The following is a 27,735-nucleotide window of genomic DNA, read 5'->3' as shown; positions in this document are numbered from 1 at the left end:
TGAGGTCGGATTTGAACTCAGGTCCTCCTGACTCCAGGGTTGCTTCTCTATTCACTGTGCCAACCTAAACCCCCCCCCCAAGCATTTATTAAGCACCTACTACATGCCAAGCAAAATCCAACTTTTAGAAAAATCTTGGAACCCAGTCCTACAGTTTGATTTTGCACGGTATACCGAAGACCCCCTAATTTAGGGAGCAGGCAGTCTAAGATGTCTTCACGAGACCAAGTTTACAACACGTGGGAGCTCGAGCGGCGCCAAATCACATATACCCGCTCCATTTGACGGTGGCACAAGGACACGTGCTGGCCCGGCCTGGGGAGTGTGACGTTAGGGTAGGGGGGCGCCGGCAGAGGAAGGAAGAGCGGCGCCGGGACACAATCCCCCGGCTCTCCCCCGCTGCCGTTTGGCGCCTTTTCTCCTCCTTTCTCCAGGCGCCCCTAAGCGCAGCGGGGGGTGGGGGTGGAGAAGAGGGCGCTCTCCCTTCCTTTTTCTCGGCCTCACGCGCGCGCGCTGCACCTCCCTGCCTGCTTTTGCCTCCCACCGGGCTGGGGGTTGGGGGGGGGGGTTGGGAGGGGTAGAGGTGCCTACGTGAGAGAGGAAGTGACGTAGGACCGGTCTGGCTTATAAGGGCGGGGGAGGCTCTCCCTCCGAGGTTCAGTGGGCTCTGGCGGAGTGGTGGCTGCGGGGTTGGCTGCGACATCGGCATCGGCATCGGCGGAGGAGTAACTCAAGTGAGTGACAGGCTTTCTCTTCGTCCTCCCCATCCCACGGTCTCCATTCTTGCTCTCCGTTCTGCGGGGATGAGCGAAGCCGGCTTCCCGTTCTCCTCCGTCCTCCCTCCCTGCATTTTCCCAGTCCCTTGTCCGGTGGCCGGGAGGCTCCGGGGATGCAGCGAGGGGTTTTCCTGGAGAGGCGGGAGAACGCTGTCGGACCTTCTCCCTCTCCCCCACCCCGTCCCCCATCCTCCCTCCCTGGGAAGGGCGGGAGCGCGCGCTCCTCGCAGGAGCGCACTGCAGGTGCATGGGGGCGCCCCCAAAGCGCCGGGACGATCCTCGGGCACGCGTGGGCTTGCGTGCGTTGTGCCCCCTCCCGCGCCCTTATGCTCCGAGATGCCGGCTCTTCCCCTCCCCCTTTGCCTCCCCCACCCCACCTTCACTGCCCCCAAGCTTTCTTCCATCACCCGCCTTTGCGCTACCCTCAGGGATGCCTGCGTTTCCTGCCTCCCACCGCCACCCCCAGCCTTTAATTTTAACTGCGCGGAATCCGATGCCGTGAATAGAAATAGCCTTAGGCTCTGTGGTCCTTGGGAGGAGAGGGAGGCCCCCTGCGATCCCTTGTGGCCCGTAATGCCGCAACTCGTTTAGCCTGCTCGTCCTGGAGCACGTGGCCGCAGCTTCAGGAAGTAGCCCGGGGGAGCGAGTGTCAGGTTGTGTGAAGTGACCTTGAGCCCAGAACCTTACACTTCCCGGGGCTGGGTGGCCACCCATTCATCCTGGGAAGGAGCGAGGCTGCCGCGTGTAGCCGGGTCTAGGGGATTGCAGCTTGTGTCACCCTTGCGCTCCATAGAGAGGGACCGTGACCTGTCAGCCCCGCATGCTTTTTGCTTTACTTGACTTTTTGGTCTTAATATCTAAGGTTGTTTTGTAATTTAGGACCCTTCCAGCCTCAGGCTGAATATTGTAAGTCCCCACCGGCCTCAGGCTGAATAAGTCCCCATTAGTTTGACGGTAGAGTTCAGTTCATCTGCTCATCCGTTGGGGGGGGAGGAACTAGTTAGAGATATTTGGGGTTTGTTAGAGATGGGCCTAGTTAGAGATATTTGGGGTTTGAATTTTGGTTAAGGGGGAGATTTTAGACTGCACCTTGGAGTGTGATTGGGGGGGACGTTCATTTCCCACTACCTCAAACGACCTTTATTTCTCTTAAGGATTTTGCCAGTGACTTTGAGCCAGTTCACCTAAACTTGCTATTGGCCACTTGTAAAATGGCAACCATGTATTTACTGCTGAAATTTTAAGTTTTTTGAATAATCTGAATTTCATGAACTAAAGGATATCTCAGGTACAAAGTGTTTTTTCCCTATGATGTCAGGACTTAAGATCTTGATACTGCAGTTTCAGTCAGCTTGCAAAGTAAACATACACTAATAGGCTGAATCTGTACCTTGTACCTCCTAACTTTTTCTTAGAGGTGAAGGGAAACTTTTAAAAAAGGCTTGCTTTGACTGAGCTTAGTTGCTATCTACCTATGGCCTTAGGGAAAGTTGAAAGAGGAAGCAGTCCTGCCCCAGTCCTTTTGACACCTGACACCTTTCATTCTGGCTTTAGAGATAGGTTTGGAATACAAGATGCTGATTCAGTGATATCTTCTAAGCTCAGAAATTTGACCTCATTGACCATGAAACAAAAGCTGACATCCATTTGCCGCATACTGCTTCTTCAAAATTTAGAATTGTGTTTTCAGTAGTAGTATACAGAAACTTTTCTCCCCATGTACTTGTATAATAGAAACAGTGGGGCTGTTATATGAACATATGACCATAAGACATTTTACTCCCGCATGGCAAAACTAGCCTGATAGTTCTGACCCTGATAGGAGCAAAACCAAGGTCAACAACTGGGTTTTGGAAAGTTCATTTTTACATCCTTTTACCATCTATGCATAAAAGGGATTGTTTCATTTTTATTTGTATATGCCCAGCATCTAGCACAGTGCCCGAATAGGTACTAAATAAAATAAATATATTGTTGATTGGTAGTCTGAAATGGAATGTTACACAGTCTTTTTCTTTCTCATTTTTTTTTTTTTTGCCTTTTTGGAGGGCAATTAGGGGTAAGTAACTTGGCTAGTTTTTTTGTGCGGGTGTTAGGTGTCTGAGGCCTGAACCGAACTCTCCTGACTTTTACTCACTTTACTCACAAGTGGCTTTACTCACTGCACCACCTAGCCGCCCCCTTTTTCTCATTTTTAATAATTATATCCAAACTAAATAATAAAAATTAGTTATTACTAGGTATAGGAGCCCTACCCAACATCTCCAACATATTTCCAAGCTGGTTTCTCAGTCTGGTTTGCTAGGTTGTGACCTTCCAGTGGCAATACAAGGAGACTTGGCCAACCTTCCCTTTTGTTAGAGCATTTGGCAGTCTCTTACTGCCCTTGTGGACAAGATGGAAGTAGTACAGTGGAATGGATTTGGGTCAGTTGAATGACTGGACTCAAGGTTTGACTGATACTAGGAAAAAGGCTCTGCCAAATGCTCTAACTGTCCTAGACTCCCAAGGTATTGAATACTTTTATTAAATGACTTGCGTTAGAGATATAGCCTTAAAGACATGTTATCAGAATTTTTAAACAGCCTAATATGTTACATGATAAAAAGATCTGTAGACTTTAGTCAGCTGAAAAACTTGAGTAATACATTATGACTGGCAAAAAAAAAATCCATTAGGATATTCTCTTTGCAGTAAGAAATTTAGTAGTTGAGTAGTTCTGTATTTTGCCCTGATCAGATCAAATCTGAAATACTGTGTTTATTTCGTTTTAGGAAGATTTAGAGTGATTGCAGAAGAGGGTAAGGATGAAGACCATTTCATAAGAATTAGGGGATATATAGCCTAGAGAAGTAAAAGGAATTGGGGGCGGGAGTGTAGAGTATGTGGTAATTATATAAAGGAATGCTATGGTATACAAGGATCTGGACTTAAGAACTATATAAATGTGAGTTACTAATCCTGACCAAGTACTTTGTTCTTTTTGTCCCTAGAGAATAGAAGTGTAGGAATAGTGTGGTGATTTGTAGTCAGGTTCCTACCTACCTGAATTAGCTGTCTTAGGAGGTAGAAGGTTTCTCTCACTAAAGATCTTCACACAAAGGCTGAATGACCACTGATTTGGATTTCTGTGGTAGATTAGGTGGTTTCTGAGGTACCTTGCCATTTTTGAGTTTCTGTGATGGTGGCAGAAACCATGATTCTTTCCAGAGTATTTTTACTGTGACACTTGGGCCAGTTTTATCTGCTAAAAGTGTTAACTTCTGTGTTGCAGAACAGCTTTCTCTGAAGAAAATGGCTATGTAATTAAAGGTGTGGTGACTCTTATAGTTCTGGCAGTGGAGATTTGGTCTAGTGTAGGGGATATGATAAGTCACTTCCCAGAAATAGTAAGAGAATATACTTCTAGGAATTTCATTTAAGAATTCTTAACTTGAATTCTGGTTTTTCCATTTCCCCCTTCCATTTCCATTTCCAGTTCCCCAAAGAACATATTCTTTGGAAAATGACCTTGATCTACCTTTTTAGTCTATAGGCTCTTATTTTTTTTGTGGACATATAATTGATTTTGTAGCCAAGTGAAATATAGATTTATAGTGTATGCTTTGTATTTGCTGGTATTTTGAGAACTACCTGAAATAACTATGATATCAAACCACGAAAACTTCAGAAATTGTAGAATTCCTAAAAATTTTAGAATAAAACTTCATAATACAGCTTTTTAAAAAGATAATTGGTATCTATCAGTCATGACCTAACCAAAAATAACTATGAAGAGCTGTATATATGTCATAGAGATATAATTTTAAAAGTACATGATCACTTGCCCTTAAATTTATCCACAATAAATTATAAATAGAAACTATCTTTGCTGAATTTTTGTTACTGTTAGTCTGCAACTATTTTATTGGGAGGTGAGCTGGGATATACAATTCCTGCCTTCAAGGTGGTAGTGTCCTCATTATGTGGAAACACCATTTAAGGCTCTTGTTAAGTCACATCCAATTCTTCTTGACCCAATTTGGGGTTTTCTTGGGCAAAGTGAGTGGTTTGTCATTTCCTTCAGACATTTTACAGATAAGGCAGTTGGATTAAGTGACTTGCTCAGGAACACACAGCTAGTGAGTATCTGAACCTTGATTCAAACTCTGAAAGATAAGGCTCTATCCACTGTGCCACCTAGCAGTTCTGAGGCCCAGAGACTTTAGGACTCATCACTTTTTAAATATCCATTTAAAAATTAAGGTGATATTGTCTTCATGAGGAGGGAGGGGCTTCTAAAACATCTTCAGCAAAGTTACCAGAGAGTAGCTTGGTCCTGGTCCTCTCTTGATTGCAGCAGTTCTCATGGACTCAACAATCATCTCTGCAGATAATTCCCAAATCTACAAATCCAACTCCTGAACTTCAGTCCTATAAACCACCTGCTTATCCCTGGGTCCAAAACAGAACAGTGTCTTTCAGTTCAAGGGCCCACCCATACACCTCATTTCTCCTGCTTCTGTGGAATGCCCCAGTACTCTTCTGAAGCATGCAGATTTGTAAGCTTAATTCAGGCCCTTGTCACCTTGGCTGTAATATCACTGTGACCTAAGCAATGCTCTCCTTATTGGTCTTCTGCACTTGTACTCTTTCACACGGAAACCCTAGTGAGATCTCTAAAAGTGTAGATTTGGCCATGCAGGGACCTCCCATACTCCAATTTAGTGCCCTCAGAATAAAATCTTGGGCATTTGAAGCCCTTCATAATTTCTCTTTTCAGGCATATGATACATTTCTCCCCTTGTTTTGCTCTATGTATCCCACCCATTCTGTCTGTCTTCCCTTCTCACCCTTATATCCCCAACTTCCCTTCCAGGCTCTGTTGAAGCATCATCTTCTCAAGACCTTTGTTGTGTTTTATTTAAGTTTGTTTTTAATCTATATTTGCTTACCTGTAAATATGTATTCTAGGAAGCTCCTTGTAGACAGACTTGTCTCATCTGTTATTATATCTACATCACACAACTAGTATTGATAAGTTTGATGGTACAGAGTATGTTCTTGGTGAAATCACTATGCCATTTCAGTTTTCCCCTTATTTTGATGGGTTGGCATAAGAAATTAAATGGGAATTTAGTAAGCACCCCATAAAAGAGAAAATTCAGACTTATGTGGTATGAAAAACAGGCCAAATTTTTAAACAGATTTTCCAGATCTTGGGGATGCTGCATCCCTCCCCCCTCATGATTAGAAGGGATAACTATATAAGGTTATAGAAGGGAATGTTGCAGGTAGGATTGTACCAGATTACCTGGCATTCAAAACCCTTGAGTTTGAACTTGGTAGGCAGTAGGGGCAGCCATTGAAAAGATTTTTGAGAAGTGGACTGACCAAGGTGCATTTTTATCCTTTTATTTACAATCATCCTTGTTGAATATGTCTTAGAGCAATTGATGAGGCATTGTGGGGGAAAATCTCATGAAATAAAGCAATAGGATCCTAACCATTCATGATTAAGCTTTTTTTTTCTTTTTGGAGGGGGGAAGGCAGGGCAATGGGGTATAAGTGACTTGCCCAAGGTCACACAGTAAGTGTTAAGTGTTTGAGCCTGGATATGAACTGGGTCCTGACTGACTCCAGGGCTGGTGCTCTATTAGCTGTGCTGCCTATCAGCCCCTAAGCTTCTCCTCTTAATAGTGATTGCTAACTTTCCTTGTTTCACAACTGATCTTTCTTTAAAGAAATAACTTTTAATCTTTAACATGAAAAGTAGCACATGGTCTTCAGTATTCATTTTTGATCTTTGAATAGTACAATGGTGCTTACCTGGATGACATAGTAAGAAACAAAGATCAAATAAAAAGTGAATGCATGATTATTCATATTCATGGTTTTATTTATATGGGTTTTAAGATCTGGCTTAGGGACTAAGATAATTGAGCCATAGACTATTAGTAATCATCACTTTAATTCTGTAACTTAACTCCTTATTCTGCCTTATTAGGTTTTGGAGCAGTTGGTTTAGAAGTTCAGTTATGATGGACCATGCCAGATCAGCGATCTCCAACTTGGTAAGTAAGGTTTATGTTACATATGTTCTTTGTGAGTCTTAAAGAATGTTAGATACATAAAACTCATGGCTTTTTAAGCCCTTCAAAACTTGGCCCCAGTCTTATCTTTCTGGCTTCATTTCATTATACATGATTCTCCAGTATGGTAGTCCACACCAGTCCAGCGGCACCATTCTTTTCTCTGGTCCTCAGCTCATACTTTTGACTTTCAACTTACCTCTCATGCCTCAAACTGCCCTTATTTCTACCTAATAGACTCAGTCACCTCCTTCAAGATACAGCTCAAGCATTTCCTTCTGTAGGAAGCCTTTTCTGATCTCTCCTTACTAGCTGGTCTTTATTCTTTATACTTCTGTATTTAATAATGATGGACTACTAATAATCTAATAATGATGGTATGATAAAACTAGGAAGATTTGGGTTTTGAAGCCCAACTCCTTCAAGAGATGATTATTCTAGAATTGGTTTGATCAGAGCACTTTCCTGTAGAAGCCTTGAATGCAAGGCATAATGTCCAGAAGAAAAACCACTTTCGACTCATGTTTCAGGAAAGGAACTCCTAACAAGGGGTAGGAGGTATACAGTTGAAAGTCTGCAAAGGATGGGACTTGTATAACTAATGAGAGGTGATTTATGAAAATCATGAAAACATGATTTAGGTATGTGTAGGGATACAGATAGAAGAGAAATAGAGCCCAAATTGAATTCAAGTGCTTTCCCCTTTCTAACATGACTCCTTATTCCTTTCATCCACTTTTTATCTGTTTCTCTTTAGTTTAGTGGAGAACCACTTTCATACACACGTTTCAGTTTGGCCCGGCAAATGGATGGTGACAGTAGTCACGTGGAAATGAAACTGGCTGCTGAAGATGAAGACAGTGGTGAAAACAACATAGAGAATAATCGTTCCCATGTCACCAAAAAAAAAACCTTTAGTGGAAACATCTGCTGTGGGATTATTGCTATTACAATATTTTTCTTGATTGGTAAGGAGGGACCCTTAGAAGGCATTATCCATCATTCGTTTCACTTCTGCTTTGTTAGGCTAACAGCCTGTTAAGTGTCTGAGGTAGGATTTGAACTCCAGTCCTCTTATTCACTGAGCCACCTAGCTGCCCTCTAGGCTAACTCTTCTGGTTTCACTGAGACAGTGTTGTAGAAAATACTAGACCAGGAATTGTGTCCTGGCTTTATCTATGGCCTTGGTAGGTGAAAAAGCAGTTCCTTTATGTCACCCTAGATTTCTGATCTGTTCCCACTACTCAAATTGAGTCAAAGATTAATCATATACAACACAATAAACTACTTAAATATGACCAATGAGACTTATTTTTGGTTTGGCTTTGGGCTTATCACAATTTTAAGTAAATTCTCAGTAACTTAGGTATTTCAGTTTTTAAAAAATATAAAATTACTCATTTGCCTCTTTCACTAATTTTTAAACCAAGGATTTAGATGACCCACAAAATCCCTTGTAATTGTGACATTTTGTGAATAGGATTATATGACTAGGGGGAAATTTTAAATAGATTTAGAACTATGCCTCATAGCAACTCTTATTCTTCCTTAGGATTTATGGTCGGCTACTTGGGTTATTGTAAACAGTTAGAAAACAATGTTAAATGTTCAAATGATTCCAGCGGAGGAACAGAGCAAATTCAGGAAAGTGAAAAGGATGATTCACCAGAAGAACTTCCATTCGTGGAGCCTCAACCTTCATTATCTTGGAATGACCTAAAAAAAATGGCATCAGACAGACTGAATGCTGAAAATCTTATTGAAGGAGTCAGGTAAGAACTAAGAGTTCTGGTTTAAGGTCTAAAGTTGGGTCTGTTTCTTATCTTGATACATTAAAATAAATGGGTAGGATCATTGTCAGGTATGTGCCTTCTGTATACACAACACTTTATAAGTGCATTCCCCGCACCAAGCAATAGTCCTTAGCACGTTATAGACGCTAAGTTGAATTAATAGGAAGAATAAGGTGCAGTCTAATGGAGATTAGTGCTTATATTGTGCTTGCTATTACTTTGGGAATTGAGGAAAATACTTTTATTTCCAGAGAGCTTTGTAGAAGCAGAATGTGATCTTGGGTGGGTAGGAAAATAGCAGGCATGTTTGGGAAATTGTGAGTAGTCTTGTCATTCTGGGGTGTAGTGTGAGGTTTAAAAGTAGAGAGCCTTGAATACCAGGCTTTAAAAAATGTATTTGTATTTATTGGTTTTATTAGGTAGTATGGGAGACTAAAGACATGGGGAAGGTGAGTGACACCTTCAATCAGAATTGAATTAGTCAGTAATCAGAGTAATCAGAGCTGAACTATTTCTGTTTTTTGGAAAATAGAGCTGATGATAATATGGCACTAGTATAGTGAGATAAAGAGTAACTCCCTGAACTAGACAGAGAAAGGAAGAGAATTGAATAGAGAAGATCTGATGAGGGTAGTAGTCATTTATCAAAAATAAAAATGTAAGAGGGGGGCAGCTATGAGCTCTAATAATAGAGCACTGGCCCTGGAATCAGGAGGACCCAGTTCCAATCTGGCCCCGGACACTTAACCCTCACTAACCATGTGACTTTGGGCAAGTCACTTAACCCCAATTGCCCTGCCCTCTCCACTGCAAAAAGCGATGTAAAAAGAATGTAAGAGGAACAGACCTGCATATGAATGTGTCTGGGTAGGTTATGATTTTGGGATTTACATTGAAATACTAATGAAAGAGCGCCATGTGGGCATTTATCCATAGCTGGAACTCTGACTAGAGTGGAAGAAAGCCTTCAGACCTGAAATATACTGGTGATCCAAATAGAAGGAATGACTTCGTGTAGAAAACCAAAGGACCAGCTCCAAATACTTGTGCTCCCAGGAGTGGGAGAAATCTCATACTTATTATCTCCATATTAACAACCCTATTATCCCCATTTTATAGTTCAGGAAACTGAGGTGAACCTAGAGGAAGTGACTTTCCCAGGTTTAGATAACTAGTAAGCGTCTGAGGCTGGATTTGAAATCAGGTCTTCTGACTCCAGTCCCAGTGTTTTAACCACTGCTCTACCTAGCTGCTTCAAGTTGGAGAGAATGTAAAGGATGGGGATTTAAGGACCTTCACCATCACCCTACACCACCTTAGTCATGCAAGTCTTTGTCTAGACTCCACCTTCCCCTCAACTAACTCACTTTTCAGCCAAACTCCTAGAAAAACTTCACTTATTACCTCTCTTTGCCTCTCCTGACCCACACCTTTGAAATCTTGCTTCCAGCAACCATTCCAACTGAAAAAGGCTCTCCAGAGTTATGGATAATTGTCCTCCCTGCTGGTCCTTGGTTCCTCTTGCTGCATTGGACATTGGGCATTCTCCACTTCCCTCTCTGGGTTCTTTCCTGGTCCCTTCTCTTCCTGCCTAGCATGGCAGCAACTTTGCAGTCTCTTTTGCTGTCTTATTTACATGGCCTTTAAATGTAATTGTCCCCAAGGCTCAGCTTTTCTCTCAACCCTCTCACTTGTTTTTGGTTCCTAAGAGTTCAGTCATCTCTGAATCTATCCAGCCCACAGGCTCCCAAGATCTCTATTTGACACTTAGATCTCTATTTGACATTTTGGCAAAGGCCAGACAAGTGCAAAAAAGTCCATAAGACTTCTGTCAAAAGGACCACCATTCTTCCAAATTCCCAGGTTTGAGGGAATGACCCTGAGGGTTGTTTGAGGGGCAGCTAGGTGGCCCAGTGAATAGGGGACCTGCTCTGGAGTCAGGAGGACCTGAGTTCAAATGTGGCCAAATGTGACACTTACTAGCTGTGTGACCCAGGGCAAGTCACTTAACCCCAATTACCCTGCCTCCCTTCTCCAAAAAGCAAAAAAAAAAATAATAACCCTGGTGTTTGCCCCTCTGCTCTCACAATCGCAGATCCAACCAGTTGCCTGCCTAAACTTGCTTTTTCTGCATTTCTACATATACAGCCATCACCTTGGTTCCTCCCAATTTATCTTCGCATCTCTCTCCCCCACTATACCTATACCACAGGACTGGGAAGCTCAGCAACCTGGAGGGGATGTAAAGGTCCCAGAGGACTTCAGTGACAGGGTGATGGTTAAGACCTGGGGATCCTCCACCTTACAGGGAGGCAGCATGTCAGTCTGACAGACTGTGGAGTCTGGGGGCCCTGGAAGAGGAATCTAGATATAGAGAAATTGGAGAGGGTGTTTAAAGACTGTTAGCCATTATAAGGAGATCACTACTCTGGTTAGTAGAAGAGAAAGTATGTTTTTTCTAGTTAATAAGTAATCATATTACAGCTAAAACTAGGTATTTTTGGAAATCTGTAGTGACTTTGGGGGATTGACAATACAAGATATGAAACTGGAAATGAGTCTGAGCTCTGAATATTCTATCTACTCTCAATTTCTCCACCTGCTCTTAGTAATTAAATAAAGCAACCTTTAAAATATGGAAAGATAATGACCTAACAAGGTGACTCTGCCTGTGAAAAGGCAGTTCCAGTGGAGTGGGTGAATCAGCCTGTCAGATACTCAACACAGTCAGCCTGTATTTAGCTTTAGTACTCCCAGTAGTAAGAGAAACAGACAGTTGGCACGTGGCACTTATGTGAGCTCATTTTCAATAATTGAATATAGATTTTCCAGAGAAACAACTTCTAGAACTGAGTTTGTGTCCAGATTGAAGCAAACTCCCTGATCTTTTTCCTTTTCTTGTTTGGTTTTATTTCCTCTTTACCATTTTTTTTCCTTTACCATCTTTATAACCTGACTAATATCTAATGTATTTACAGATCCTGTACTTCACTATATGCCTGCATGGGGCGGGGGGGGGAAGGGAGCGGGACAAAATGTGAAACTCAAGGAATTGTGGAATTGAATCTTGTAAACTAAAAGTAAACAAACAAATTAATTAAAAAATGAAAAAAATAGATTTGTAATCTGAAACTTACATTAATATCAGATGATTTAAATTTGCCTCATTTTTCTTCCAAAACTAAGTTGAATTTTGAATTTCTTTCTAGCACATTGAGTAAGGATTATCCTTCTCATGAGGCTGGCTCCAAAGAAGATGAGATGCTGGGATATTTTATTTATCAGCAATGGAGGAACCTAAAAATGGACAAAGTTTGGAAAGATAAACACTATGTTAGATTACAAGTCAAAGGCAGGTAAGTTGACAGCTGTGGGAATTTTACAAAAGTGCCCACTTTAAAATGTGACATCCTTTGTCTTAAGTAAAACTAACTCATCTAATAAGCCAAAATTTAGTTAATAGATCATGTCAGATTGTTACATAATCTAAACATTAACTATTTTAAAGCAGCTCCACTTTCTGGAATGTTTTCACACAAAACTTTTTTTTTTTTTAGTGGTCCCCAGAACTCAGTGACCATGTTGGATGAGAGTGGAAGCAGTGACACTCAGCATGTAGATGGTTATGTGGCATACAGTGACAATTCAACAGCAAATGTAAGTGAATCCTGAGGTAGAAAACTAAGATCCCTTCTCTTTTGGCTGTAAGAGAACTTGTACTCTGGCAATCTGGCAAGCCTGGTTCTCACTAGATTTGATACCTCAGTGCTTCCTTGTAATAACTCACTACTTATGCAAAAACTAGAATGTATACTATGCAATGATGACAAATATGGACCTAATTACCTTTATGAACTTAAAAACAGTACTAGATTTGGTGCTAGTTTAAGACTATATAATGAAATGTCAAAGTTCAGGAATAAATAATCTAAATTTTATGGGCCTGTGTATTATTAGTGTCTTTTTTTTTTCTCTTTCATTATTGAGAAAGTAGATTTTCCACAGCACTGCCCATGATTCTGCAATAAAATAGCAGAATTATTTGCTCCAGGTGGCCCCCTAGAACTTTTAGGGTAAAAATGTTTGCCAGTGTTTATTTTTTTAACCAGATAGCAGATATATAAAATATGCCTACATGCTTGATTCTTCTTAAGCATATAGATCCAGTTATACAGCATTGCCATATTCAGAGTATTGCTGTTACTCTGCTTCATTCATAAGTGGTACGATCCTGGTAACCTTTGACTGCCACTACAATATACAATAAAGATTTCTTTATCTTATAGAGCTGTCCTACTAAAATAATGACTTGAAACAATTGTTTTCCTTCTAGGGTACACTAGTTTATGCTAATTATGGCTCCAAAGAAGACTTCATGTATCTAAAGTCAAAAAATATTTCCATAGATGGATCTATGGTTTTACTTAGAGCTGGGGGGAGACTTTCTTTTGCGGAGAAGGTGAGTAGGTTATTAGCTAGCTTATGGCATACAGTGACAATGTAAGTGAATCATGAGGTAGAAAACTAAGTTAAACTAAGTATTAAGACCCCTTTGGTTTTGGCTATAAGAGAACTTGTACTCTGGAGATCTGGCAAGCCTGGTTCTCACTAGATTGATACCTCAGTGCTTCCTTGTAATAACTCACTACTTATGCAAAAACTAGAATGTATACTATGCAATGATGACAAATAGGGAGGGAAGAACAAAAATCTGAAGCAGTTTTGAGTCTCTGCAGTCACTAAATCTATTTACTTGTCCCTTTTTGTCAGTTTCTAGAACTATAATAACTTTTTATACTGGTTGGTATTTCTTTGATTTATTCATGAATTGGGCCTTTGTGCCCCAAACAATCCCTCCTGCCTCTCCCTCACCCATTGAGAAGGCAGGCAATATGATAATAAGTTAAACTTGTCATCCTGTGGTCAGGTGCTATAGATGCACAGTTCTTAGAGGCATCTCTCCCCCCCCTTCCCCAGCTGCCAATTTTCACCACTGCAACATCTCTCTACTATGTGCCTTGAGGGTAAGGCGGGGCTGTCTTTGTATCCCTAGCCCTTTTTTCTTTTTTTTTCTTATTATTTTGCTTTTTGGAGAGGGGAAGGTAGGGCAGTTGGGGTTAAGTGACTTGCCCAAGGTCACACAGCTAGTTTTCTGAGTTTTTCTGAGTGTCTGAGGCAGGATTTGAACTCCTGATTCTCCTGAGGGTCCTCCTGAGCTGGTGCTCTGTTCACTGCTCCACCTAGCCACCCCAAACCCTTTTTTCTTAACATATCTAGGAATAGGGTTCTCATAGCTTAGCTTCATAGCGAGCTGATTTTCCGCCTTCTACTTTTGTTAGTCCTAGTTCTATCCATTTGTCCTATTGAGGAAATCATAATCATCTTAGTCTAAGCCCTATACCATTGGAGAAACATAAAACCAAGCATTTTAACCCCGGAAAACTCAGCCTCATTTAGACTAACATGCCAGAACTTAAATATTATTAATATTATTATATAATATAATATTATTATATATTGTTATTATTAATATTATTATTTTTCTCCAGGTTGCAAATGCCCAAGCCTTTAAAGCAGTTGGTGTCTTGATATACCTTGCCCGTTCTGACTTTGATATCGTTGAGGCAGATATTGTACCTTTTGGACATGTAAGTTTTTTTTTTTCTCTCCCTGTCCGGATGAATATTCTCCAGAAGTAAAATAATCTGTGAAATAGATTTTCTGTAGTGTCATCTTGACAGCTTTAGATGAGTTTTAGAGTTGTCCAAAACCTATGAAAGATCAGGCATATTTCATACACCAATGGAAGCACGGGTCATGTGTACAAATCAAGGATTCTTGATTTTCCAAATGCTTCAAGTCCCTAGATATTGCTAAAATCCTGTCATCTAGGACTGGGATCTAGATATGCCTGATCATAGTTTGCAGATAATGATTAGTTTTTTAGTCCATTAACCCTTGAAATAATAGTTTTAACTAGTTAATAATGGTTGTTTTTAACAGGCTCATCTAGGAACAGGGGATCCCTTTACACCTGGATTCCCTTCCTTCAATCACACTCAGTTCCCACCATCACAGTCATCAGGATTACCTAATATTCCTGTCCAAACAATTTCCAGATTTTATGCATCCAGACTCCTCAGGTAAGAAGTTTTTCTTGTGTAAGGTGTAATTTTGGTGACCTAGGATAGACTCAAGTGTAAATGTTGTTTAGATTTGGGGAGAACAGGAGATGCAAGGTAGACTTGGTTTACTTCAAAATGACTTACGTTAAGCCATTATTCAGTCTTGAAGTCAGTGGAAAGAGAGCTGGGTTTAAAACCAGCTCTGCTACTTACCCTGGAAAAGTCTTTTTCTCATTTGTGAAATGACGAGACAGCTTTTAAGGTACTTTTGACTCTAAATCCATGATGCTTGTGTTTCAGGGTGAAGCTCTAACAACTAAATATAGAATTTTTCTTCTGCCTGTTGAATTCCATTTTAGCTATTAGTCTGGTTTCTTTCCTAACTTTGTCTATACTATATTCAAGAATCTTGGTTAGGCACAAAGACAATAGTGAAATAGTAAGTAAATAGGTAAGTAAATGAGAATTTGAGGAGGGAAGAGTAGTGCCAAGAAGTGGCTCTCATTCTCCAAGGTTATTGATGGTTATTTGGCAGAAAGGTGGGGCTGACAGTTCATCCTTATCCTTCCATTTCAGTGAAATGCACCAAGAGCCCTGTCCCTCAAACTGGTTTCCAGATCCAGATCGTGACTGTAAGATTAGCTCAAAACTGAATGTGAGACTTACTGTCAACAATGTACTAGAAGAAAGAAAACTGCTCAACGTCTTTGCAGTTGTCAAAGGCATCGATGAACCAGGTAAGGCATTCTTTGGTCTTCTTATAAATATATTTGTGTTTTATTTATATTTGAGGAACTTAGATACTAAACTAATGGGAAAGCTATGTATGCTGCAGCTGGCTGCTTATGTGTTGGCTCCTATGGTTTCAGTTCATGTTTTTTAGTAGGGAGAATTCAGTGACATTCTAGGAAGCTTGGATATATTGGTAAACCATTCCTTACTAAGGACTGTCTAGATCAGAATAGAGTTTAAACTTTGAAATTCAAGTACATTATTTGAAGTTGTGGTTTCCATTGTTATAGGAGTTAGAGAAATAGCTGCCTTTGAACCTGTTAGTAAATTAGCAAGTGAAAAGAAATATTCAGCTAGGTACCTATTATCCCTTTCTATTATAGTTAATATTACAATACTTAGCCTTTGACTCCTTGCCAGGTCTCCTGAACTCTAGTCTTTTGATTAGCTAATGATATCGGCTTAGGATTTTAGTAGACTAAAGATAGTTAATCCATGTTGCACAAAAACTTTTCAAGAAGCATATCATGTCCGTATAGATGAGGATGTGTTAGGGAGGAACTTAATCTTAACCTGAGTTATATCATAACTGTAGTGGTGCAAGGCCAACACCCCAATTTTGTCTTCTTTTCTCCTAAAGTACAAATAATCCAACCTTATAATGAAAGGCAGATCTGTGTACACTCTGCAGATCTCTCCTGAAAAGCCCGTTTTGTTTTCAAGATCTTTTACTTCTTCAGACTTAAGACTCTCAACCCATACAAACTATGACAGTAGAATTTTGCATAAATATCTTTCTGTTTGCAGATCGCTATGTTGTAGTAGGGGCTCAGAGGGATGCCTGGGGCCCTGGAGCTGCCAAATCTCTTGTTGGGACCTCTCTTCTATTGGGGATTGCTCGTGCATATTCTGATTTGGTCTCTAAAGGTAAAATTACTTCAGAATTAACATTGGTAGTACAAAGTGTGATCTTGAATTATAGTTGTGCCTTTTAATTATAACGTGAAACTCAGTATTCTAAGAGCTATGGAATGTTTGGCTGAATATTGTCTAGTACCACATTGTCGTTTTTGAAACTGGAAACTCTTTACGAAATTTGTTTCTGTAGGTGGAACTATGAGGATTTTCATTTTCTGTGCTTTTCTGAATCTAATAGCTATGGAGGAAGTTATTCAGCCAGCAAGCATTAAGTACTTACTAGTGCTGTGGTTACAAAGAAAGTCCCTTATGGAACTCTGGACTCTCTTAAGGACACAGCATGCAAATCACATAAATAAAAGGCCTCTTCAAAAACTTACATGGAAGAGTAATGGGTAAGAAGAGGAGGGTATAAAATAAAGATGCCAGATTATAAAGGTTATTAATCCTAGAGAGGATAGAGAAGCCACTGGAGTTATGTGAATAGAGGGATATGCGTGACATGGTCAAGACTATTTGTGATCACTTTGGCTATACTAGAAAAGCTGTTATAGTGAGAGAATTCAGGTGTGAGGAGATAAAGGCCTGTGAGTTGGATATAGAAGGGTGAGAGAAAGAAAGGCTAGGATGATAAGGGCTGGGAATAAATTGGAGGAAGGTGGTGTTTTCATTAGTAATAAGAAAACTGAGAGGGGAAGGATTGGTAGGAATGTTTTGAACATTCTAAGATTTCCAGTTCATCTATTTTCCAGGATTTCCAGCTCAATATGTCTAAAAGGTGATGTGAGGTGACTGGTTAATGCTTTAGCTGCTTTGAAATAATTCAATCCACTGAAATTGTCCGTATATACATGTATGTGTGAAGGGAGAAGAAAAGACACAGAAGCAGCAGTGAGGAGAATGAGGAGAGCAGTGCCAGCAGAGTATATGGGGGAAGAGGATGAGCACTAGCATTACAAAGCAAGGCTTGACCAAAGGGGTCACTGAGAAGGCCGTGATGGAGAGGTCACCGCCAGCTTCAGTGGAAGCTGGACTACAGAGGGCAGTGAGGAAGAGTGAGAAAGGCAGTTTAGAGCTTTCTCAGGGAGTAGAGCTAGCAGGGATGGATGACATGACAGTTGGCAGACTGGACATGCTTATAGATAACATACCAGGAGATGAAAGAAAGATCAGCCATCTTGTTAGAGATGGGATGGGATCAAATAGTTGTGTGCAGAATGGTTTTGGTTTCGGTTTTTTTTTTTTTTTGGTAAGAGAAAAGCAAGCAACCTTTCCAGGTGAAAGTGGAGATGGAGGAAGACATCTGCCTGATGGAAGCAAAAGCTTCTGTCTTCTTCCGTGAAAGCCTGCCCCTAGAATTTGGCTTAAGCAATTTGCTTAAGCAAAAGAGTTTCACCATGGGGAGCCTTCCCTTCTCACTTCTCTTCACCTGACCACCAAGACTACTACCTTGATAGCCAGAAACTGGACCTTCCCACCAAGCTGGGTTCTTGAAAGTCAAACTTAGGAATATCCTTTTCTCAGGCAATCAGTTTCAAATTTGATGAAATGACTAATCATGCTCCCAAAGAAAATATAAAAAATAATTCTTGGTAGAGGATTCTGGGTATGTGTACACTGTCAAATTTGGTCAGTTTTGCTTAATGGCTCTCTCCTATAAACCCCTCCAAGGGTAGAATTGAATAGAGGGAGGTAGACTGTTGGAGAACAACTAAATACAAAAAGAATCAATAAAACAAATTTTATTTTGTCTTAAGATGGGTATAAACCCAGAAGGAGCGTTGTCTTTGCCAGCTGGAGTGGTGGAGAATTTGGATCTGTTGGTGCCACTGAATGGTTAGAGGTATGCTGTCTTTACTGAATATTCTCCAATTAAAAGTTCTTAATTAAATGGTACTGGTTAACACAGGCATATTAATATTTAACAGAAATATACCAACTTTTCAAAACTGAATTGCTTTATGGGGGGGGGGGAGCTATGGAACAGATTTTTTTTCTTACCACAGAAAATACACAAGACAGAATTCAGAAATGCTCCTGAACAAATAGAGAAACAAAAAGCTCAAAAGACAGTTGATCACAAACTCAGATTTTATTTTAAACTCTGACAAGAACACACAGAATAGAGAAAAGAAACATAAACTTACATAGTGGAACTTAGATACGAAGTAAGAAAGAAAAAAAGTATGCCACATGCATAGCAGAACATGAGAAGATTCCAAAGCCTTGAAATAAATTTCAAGGAAGTCTCAATGCTAAATGACACACTTTGTCTTGAACTGTCATCTTTGCTTCCTTTTTTTTTCTTTTGTTCTCTGCTGTATACTTTCTACTTCTCCTTCCCCTGCCCCAGAAGGCTACAAGTTCTTTCTCTATCCATGTCCCCTGTTAGCTATTCTCTCCCCCTCCCTATGCCCCTACTGTTTGATTTCTTCTGAATTTGGAAGACTTTTATACTCTTGTAAATATATCTGTTGTTCCCTCTTAAATCCACTCCTGCCCTCCTCCTCCTAGCCCTCCTCCCCCATATAAGTTTTCAGTATCCACTGAATCCTTAAAACAATACTATGTAGTCACGATATTTTACTTGTGTTGTCTCCTTGTTTAGGGGTACCTTTCCACATTGCATCTAAAGGCTGTCACTTACATCAATCTGGACACTGCTGTTGTTGGTAAGGTTATGTTCTACAGATTGGGGAGGCGTGGGTATGAAGTGCAAGTAAGGTAGCTTCAGGAAAGCTTTATGTATAGAAAATAGCTTTGAGTAGCATTTAAGCCTAAAACAGTCGCTTTAAGGGTTTGCTAAGCAAGTGAAAAATTACTTTGGACACCTGGCCCTTTTTTTTTTTTCTCTAAATGACTTACTAGGTTTCAGTTAGATTATAGAAGCTTTTATTTTAAGTTATTTTAAAATTGCATCTAGGCCACCATCAAAACTAGTTTGCTTATAGTAAGTCAGAAGTTCCTCTGGAAAATAAGTATTGTTGACCCTACAGGTTCAAGGAACTTCAAAGTCTCTGCCAGTCCGTTGTTGTATACACTCATCGAGAGAATCATGAAAGAGGTGAGTCCTTCAGATTGTGGTGATTTGGATAGTTTATTAGTTGGGATAGTTATCAGTACTTGCCTAGAGCACCACAAGGTTGTGATTTGACCCAAATTTGGCCACAGTGCACATAATAGTAAACTGCATTTTAAAATAGGACTAACTTTTCACTTAGATTCCCCTACTTGCTAATCAGTAAATATAGAATTCCCTGCTATATGCCCAGTACTGTATGGATCATCAGATCATGTCTGGTTGACATAAATTTATTTGAAAAAAATAAATCCTGGGGTGGCTCAGTGAATAAAGCACCGGGCCTATTGAGTCAGGAGGACCTGAGTTCAAATGTGACCTCAGATACTTTTAACACTTACTTGTGACCTTAACCCCAATTGCCCTCCAAAAAGCAAAAAAAAAAAAAAAGTACTGAACTAGTTAGACAAGGGCCCTATGGGATAGGTTAGTTCAAGGTTTCACTAAAGTGGGGTATCCCATAGGACTAGCATTAGCTGTAGGAGGTTCCAGACAATTGCAGACAGGGAGAACACCAGTGCAAAATGAGAAATGCCTGTAGAGAGGAACTACATTGAGATGAAACAAAAGTATGCTAGAAGGCAAAAGCAGCCAGACTGGATGGATGATTAGGAGATTGTTTAGGACCCTAGTATTAAGTTCCTTTGCCTGTAAAGTAAGAAACCACTTTGGGGCCAGCAAGTGAAATGCCATATTAAATATCCTAAAATAGAGAAAAGTAAAAATAAATAAGGTTACATTTGGGATTGAGTAAATATGATGGTTTCTATTAATTGCAAAATGAATGAAACTTATGAAGAGGTGATGGGGACTACTAAGAAAGAACAGCGTCCAAACAAGTTCAGCCTCTGTGTCCAGGGGAGTTAAAGTAATTCCTTGGAAAAGAAGCAACTTATGCACATAACTAGAACTAAAAATTTTTACATTGTCGACCTTGTTAAAAAGGTATTACTGAAAATGAACATTTACACAATGAATTTACATCTTTTTAATACTCTTCAGTTTTGGTTAAAATCTTGGTTAAGAAATACAAATTTTGGGTAAAAGCTTCTAAAATTTTTGAATTTTTGCCTGAGCTCAGGCAGCTTTCAGTTGAAGTTGATGTCAGTTTAAGTCTTTTTTGCATGCAGGTGAACCATCCAATTACAGGGAAGCCTCTCTTCCGAGACACTAACTGGATCAGTGCAGTGTAAGTTTGAGTGCTGCTTGGCTCTCTATACTTAGCTCTATATTAAAATATTTTGGTTTAAAACAGCTTTTTTTTAAAAAAATGGGCTACTGCGATGTTTCCTTTCACTAAAACTGAAGAGGGAAATGCTTGCTGTAGAGGTATTTGTAGTCATATTTGGTTTCCTTACAGGGAACCACTTTCAATGGAAAATGCTGCTTACCCTTTCCTTGCCTATTCTGGAATCCCATCAGTTTCATACAGTTTTTCTGAGGTAAGTTTGTGGTCTGAGGTAAGGTGTGCCTTTAAAACAAACCGAAACAACTTGGGTCACTTATATAACTATATATTTAGTGTATTTGTTCCACTAATCTTTTATGTTTCTTAGCCAGTGCCAGATTTTTTTTAAAGCAATGGGGGTTAAGTATCACCTACTCCAAATCTCCTTCTCCCCTTTTTTCCCTCCATATGTTCTCGACAAATGCTGTTGAATTGTTACAATAATGGAATTTAGTCTTATAACTGCAGCATAGCTTAGTTGATAACATTAGCACCTTAACTGATACTGGTTAAAGTATTAAATGCTAAATTGAGAAGCAGTATGCTATAGAGAGGATAGAGAATGAACCTTGGGAAGTTGGAAAGACCTAGTTTCAAGCATTGGTTCCAACACAGATAAGATGTTTATAAGGAAATTAGTCTAGTTTGACTTTCAGAAAGTAAGGTGCTTTTGGAAAAGTATGAGTACAGATTTTACAAAACTGGTGGAAAGGAATAAGAACTTGGAATTAGAGAGGGGGAAAATGAAAGTAAATTCATGACCTATAATTTAGTGACCAGGGTTGCCTCCGGATTTTATTAAAAGTTCCTTGCTTTGCAGTGCTGGGAATGGGTGAGACATGCCTGACACATTGATTGGTTTTGCTGAACTACAGGATTCTTAGGGCCAGAACGGGAATGGAGAGAGTTGAGAAAGAGAAGATAGAAAGCCAGTAATGCAAAGGCAGAAACATATCTATTTATTGAAATGTTAGGCAAAATGAGAAGGTATTAAGTTGGTAACTGTGGTAACACGGACAGTCAGCCCTAAGAGAGTCCCTTGGTGGGGGTGAGGGCTGTGCCCAGAACCACAGCTAGTGCAGGGTGACCAGGGCTTTCCCTCCAATGGTAACCTGGAAAGGAGTTCTTCACTGAGGATTATCTGCTAGCTCCATGCCAAGTTGGTTATCCCAAGATGATTTTCTCATTGCCAGGACTCCCTTGCTTTGTACATTGACATGTTGGCCCAGGTGAGGTCCTGGGGCTTCCCTGAGCCTCCAGTGAGCTTTTCTTGTATTGGCCCTGGCCTGCCCCAGTTCAGCAGCTCTAGGAGGCTCCAAGTCCTGGCCTGTATTGTGAGCTCTTCTACCCTTCCCTCACCACACCCCAAAGAAATTTATCTCAGGTGCCTGAAATCCTAGTTGGAACTTGGGATTTGGGTGAGTGGGAGAGACATGTTTACAGAACTGAGAATGAGAAACTGAAATTAGCAGTCCCTGGACTATATGCTCAGTATATGGGGTAAAGTGCTCAACTTTCCTCAGGAGCTCAAGTGTCCATTCATCTGTGAAATGGCAAAAGTGACCTTTGAATAAGTGGAAGAAAAATCTGAGGAGAGATTTCAGGGATTTTTAGATTATTATAAAGTATTATAAATCCAAGTACTATAAATCCCTGTATTTTATATAAATTAGATAAATAATTTCTATATTATAATATGTTTTATAATTTAAAATTATAATAATTATATATATTGTATAATTTCATATATATTTTTAAAATCATTATCACACAGGGAGGGATTCATGAGACAAAAGCTCAGAAACCTTGCTCTAGGAGTGATTGGGCAGTGATGGCATGTTGGTCAGGGGACATCCAGCTTTATCAAAGCTCACATGGGCAGGGATGGGGAAATGTTCAGAACAGTATTTTGAGGTAGGGGTCAAACTTTTTTTTGAAGTGAAATCAGCGAGACTGAGGTTGAAGCCAAGTTGTTGGGAGTCATAGTTGGGAACTATCCATCTGGAGATGGATAGAATGTTTGATCACTTTGGGCTTTCAGTACTTTGAGGTGTACTTTGGGCTTGAGGTGGGTGTATTGATTAGAACAGTGTTACTGTTCTGGGATAAAATGTTACAGCTCTGCTCTGTATTCCTAAAACTTTTCTGAAATTACCCCTTTCATTTGTCGCATTTATATACCACAGCTTGTTCAGCCATTCCCCAGTTGATGGTCATTTATTTCCCTTAGAAATAAAACATGAATTCATGTTTTCCTGAAAGTTTTTCCAATATTAATCAGATTTTGTTTGCTTTCCAGAATATTCCTTACCGATATTTGGGCACCAAACTGGACACTTATGATAAACTGACAAAAGATATTCCTCAGCTGAAAGAGCTGATGTACGCAGCTGCAGAAGTGGCTATCCAAATGGTGATTAGGCTCACCCGGGACCATGAGTTGTACCTAGACTATGACAGGTACAATGAAGAATTGTTCAGTTTTGTCAGGAAGCTCTTGATGTACAAGTCAGAGTTAAAGGTTCGTACTGTGTAAAGCTCTTTGTTAGGTGTTCTCAGAATCCTTATAGTGTTTTTAGATCTTGGGGAGTGTGCTATAAAGTACTCTACTGTATTTTACTTTGTATTCCTTAAATTCATAGGACAAATCTAATTCCACAGAGGTTCTCTTGTCTGTTAGGTTGGCTCTCTGAAAGGTAGAGAGAACTTGACTGAAATAAGTTTTCAGTGTCATTGTGCTTAAATTTGTGGGGAAATGCTTTGACCTTGTCTAGGAATGGGAGGACTTTGAACAGTACTTTCTCACTTAGGCAGTGAACTTTGTTGTCCTGTTTCAGAGCCTGAATCTGAACTTTCAGTGGATGTTCTCTGCTCGTGGGGACTTTAGCAGGGCTACTCATGACCTCACAAATGACCTGTATCGGTCAGATACTGCCAATAGGCTGGTTAATAGAGAAATCAACGATCGTATCATGAAAGTAAGTAATTTACTGTTGGTAAACATATTTCATTTACATAATGAAGAAAATTCGACAATCCTGAACTAGGGGGAACCTGGGACATTGAATTTAGAGAAAGGTGGTAAATGTAGGTACAAAACTCCCATTTTGAATTGTAGTTAAAATAAGATTTCTCTACACAGGATTGCACTCTAAAGAGTGGCTTTATATGTCTTTTATGTAAGTGCATTATTTACATTACAGCCTTAATATTAACTGTAAGTAACTTGCTAGTTCTTTTATGCGGGTGTTAGTGTCTGAGGCTGGAACCGAACTTGGGCCAGCGCTTTACTCACTGTGACACCTAGCCACCCCCCTATTTCAGATTTTTGACCCGTTGTATATTCTATCTTTGCTACTCTATTATGAAATTGAGTAAAACCTTTTTTTTTTTCAAATGCTTTTATAACTTCTGAGCTGATTTACATCATTCATTTCTGCCAGATTTTGAGTTACAAATTTTCTCCCCATTTTTCCCCTACCCACTGCCCCAAAATAGCAGTCCCACAGGATATCCCCTTTTTACATGGATTGGGGAAGGTGGAAGCCGTAGCAGCTGGGAGGTCCTGCTTCTATTCCGCCATCTTGACCAGTAAAACCTTTTTGTGGTTATCTCTGAGAATTGCAAAGTAGATCAAATCTAAAATGAAAATTGCTAGCCAATTGCTTACTTATTTCATAATTCATAATTACACCAATATTTTGTATTTAAAATTTTTTTTTTATCTTTTAGGTGGAATATAGCCTCCTCTCTCCCTATGTCTCTCCAAAGGAAACTCCTTTTCGTCATATCTTCTGGGGATCTGGCTCTCATACTCTTTCAGCTTTGTTGAACCATTTAAAACTTTTGAAGGCTAAAGACAATAACTTCAATGAAACACTGTTCAGAAACCAGTTAGCCCTTGCCACCTGGACAATTCAGGGGGCTGCAAATGCACTGGCTGGTAATATTTGGGACATAGACAATGAATTTTAGATGGAATTCCCACAACTCATCTGCAACAATAAGGCAGAGTGTAGTCCTTAAAACATCACTGGTCTCCAATATTTTCAGCAGGATTATAAAAGTTGAAAGCTTTGTTAAGAGTTAAATTCTGCCTAGCAGTTAGTACAAGGTAGGTACTTGTACTTAATGCCAGGTGAATATTTTACATCCCTGCCAAATTGAACTCAGTCTCTTGAAAAATTGTTAAAGACTTTTTCATTCTAGTTCATCTGTAGGCTCCAACTAAGGTTATTCCGCAGTGTTCACTGCCTCTCAACTGATCCCCTTCACACAGCCAAAAGCAGTTGGGCACTAATGGCATTAATCCAACAACTGTTACCCTGAACATGGGAAGGAAGATGCCTATTGAGGACCTTAAGTACACTTTTAATATGTTTTATCTCTTGCTGTTGATCAAGGGATAAGGTTATGAGATGTGATAGTTCTCTTGCCTCTGAAACAGAGCCAGTCTGGGAGAACACCAGGGCTTCCTTGCCAGGAGTGTCTAAACAGGTCATTCACCTGAAGCATGCCCTGGTGTGTACCCTAGAATTCTTCATGAAAAGAGGAGACTAGAAGCCAAAGAACATTTTGATAATCTTTTTTCTGCTGTCTCCCCCACCTGTCCCCCTCCCCCCAAGAAAATTGGCTTTAGTGACTTTTCCATGCAGTCCTCTGAACTATGTCAGATTGATATGGACTATTGAAAAGATATCACTCTTGCTCAGTTTGTCAAATCTAAACTATATATTTGCCAAATTTTGGCCAAAAAGTTAACCTCACGGGAAAGCTTTCTGTTATTTGGCACTGAGATATATTTATTTGTCTTTATTTATCAGTGACAGAGTTCACTATAAATGGTGTTTCATTTTTTTATAGAAGATAATTATCGGAAGCAGTGCCTTCCATAATTATGACAGTTATACTGTCGTTTTTTTGAATTAAAAGCAGCATCTGCTAATAAAACTGAACAGATACTAGAAGTTTTGCATTTGACTTGTGTGCTGCCTCTGGACAGGTCTTGACTCTAAAATTTAAGCTGACCACAACTTTTGTAGTAAATGAGATGAAATCAGATCCTTGGGGAAATCCTGTTCAACAGAACATGCCGGGATTAGAACATTTTAGACAAAATTGACTCATTTCTCAAATGTATTTAGCACAAAGAGAATGAAGCTGATAAAATAAATAAACCCTTAAATAAACCCAATTACTATTCTGTGTAAAAAAGATGACCACTACCGTCATCTTTGTGAAATGTTGCATTGCATCTTAATTGGCATACCTGCATTGCATCAGAATCTCAGTGCAAAACTTCCAGTACCTCTTACAAATCTAGCTTACATTATCGGAAGCAGTGTCTTCCATAATGAGTAAAGAACAAGGTAGCTTTTGCCTACCACGGTGTTTATATCGGAGACAGTGATCTCCATATGTTACACTAAGGGTGTACGTAATTATCGGGGACAGTGTTTCCCATAATTTTCTTCATGCAATGACATCTTCAAAGCCTGAAGATCGTTAGTATCTAACATGTATTTTCAGCATCTTTTTATTCTCTTCTCCTTTAGTTGCAGAAGCATACCTTGTAGTCAACATTGCCTAGTAAATACTCAGCCATTATAAAAACTGTTTCAGGTTTTTGTGGGTTCTCCCACCCCCCATTTAATATAGATGTTTTCCTTATACTTGTGGTTTCTCAATTTTCTGTTAGACTAGTCTATCAGGGCCTAATTTTAACAATGAATGAATGGGCTTACTTTCCACTTGCATTTCTTGAACTGGTCCTAAGGGTAGTTAGGATTCAGAGCAGACTTGGGTTTGTTTTTTTTGAGTTGGGATTTTTTAAGCTGTAAAGGGGGTGGAGTTGGGAGTGATTGGGAGAAGGTTTACAGGGGTCTCTGAACACGTTTATTTGCTTAATAGAATGGTGGTCATTGTAGATGCAAACAAACCTGCAGGCATATGTGGCTTTCCTCTTTTAGCAAAGGCCTATTCTAGCCACTGGCTCCTTGGAGGTCACCAGAATCACTACACACCCAGACATGGCAGGTCCATTAAGGTGTCTTCAGTTGAGATTTTAGATTCAGGAACTTGAATTTGTGCCTGTCTCTGAACTCTTGTGCAATCTGATCTTAACCTCATCAGTGATCTAGGGTGGGCTGTTCAGTGAAGGGCTCAACATGGTTGGGCCCAGTGAACCAAGAGCATGTATGACCTCTCATGTATGAGCATGTATGTAGCACACAGCTTTGGGGAAGAGGTAATGCTTTTCCAATTATTGTTCAGATTGTTCTGGATTAATTGGCCCAAGACATGTATTATCCCCCAGGTGTTTCCATAATGTTCACAATAGTGGTAAAAAAAAATTGGCCTTCAATTGAGGCTTAAGATCAAAGAAGGGACGTCTTGTTTTTGGTGTTGGGTGATGTTGGCCTAGTACTTGCATGCATCTTATTGTGTGCTTATTTCATCAATGTTTATCTGCTAAAACTTTCAGCAGATTAAAAGTACTTGTATTAGATTGTACTACTCTGCTGTTTTTGGTGCATAGATTATTGCTGTTACTAGTCACTAGCTGGTATGTGAAATATTGTAGAGGTTTCTTGTTACTTGACTAAATAAAATGCCCAAAGACATTTAATTTGACTCCTTTATTCTTTTGAGGTTTTTACTTTTTAAGATAGGGTGTTGGGTAAATTGATAGGACTGATTCCATTATATCTGGATCTTTTCCCCTCATCTGTACATATATTTTACTTTAATTCAGTATATGAAAATAATTGAGGAACCAAGTCATTCTGACTATTACAAATGCCTATGTAAACTGTATGAAAGAAGATGCTGTTTTGCATTCCTCCGAATTGACATTCTTTGGGGAAGATAGGAGGGGGAAGAAATAGTTACAAGGTAACTTGATAAGCAAGTTGTACATAATGGATCTGTAGTTTTTCTATTTCACTTTGTTATGGAAATGATTAATTGTAAATTAGTTTAAATTGTAAATGTTTTAATAGACCTTAATTACT

At 39.8% G+C, this 27,735-nt stretch overlaps 1 protein-coding gene across 1 annotated transcript; it reads left to right on the top strand.

The window, feature by feature from the left end:
* Positions 1 to 575: 575 nt before the first annotated feature.
* Positions 576 to 27,346, top strand: TFRC (transferrin receptor). The gene is made up of 19 exons (XM_069065015.1): positions 576 to 734; positions 6,763 to 6,829; positions 7,605 to 7,815; positions 8,400 to 8,619; positions 11,850 to 11,996; positions 12,198 to 12,297; positions 12,974 to 13,099; positions 14,190 to 14,288; positions 14,644 to 14,783; positions 15,342 to 15,502; positions 16,305 to 16,424; positions 18,173 to 18,258; positions 19,024 to 19,087; positions 19,412 to 19,479; positions 20,625 to 20,683; positions 20,855 to 20,936; positions 23,022 to 23,243; positions 23,560 to 23,700; positions 24,455 to 27,346. The coding sequence occupies exons 2-19, from the start codon at positions 6,794 to 6,796 to the stop codon at positions 24,695 to 24,697; spliced, it is 2,325 nt and encodes a 774-aa protein (XP_068921116.1). The 5' UTR covers positions 576 to 734; positions 6,763 to 6,793; the 3' UTR covers positions 24,698 to 27,346.
* The last annotated feature ends 389 nt before the right edge of the window (positions 27,347 to 27,735 follow it).

Source organism: Petaurus breviceps, unplaced genomic scaffold (assembly GCF_028583685.1).
Source record: "Petaurus breviceps papuanus isolate PSGF00001 unplaced genomic scaffold, PetGlider_PUasm1.0 90654, whole genome shotgun sequence".
Classification (NCBI taxonomy): domain Eukaryota; kingdom Metazoa; phylum Chordata; class Mammalia; order Diprotodontia; family Petauridae; genus Petaurus; species Petaurus breviceps.
This window is presented reverse-complemented; position numbering and strand designations above follow the sequence as displayed.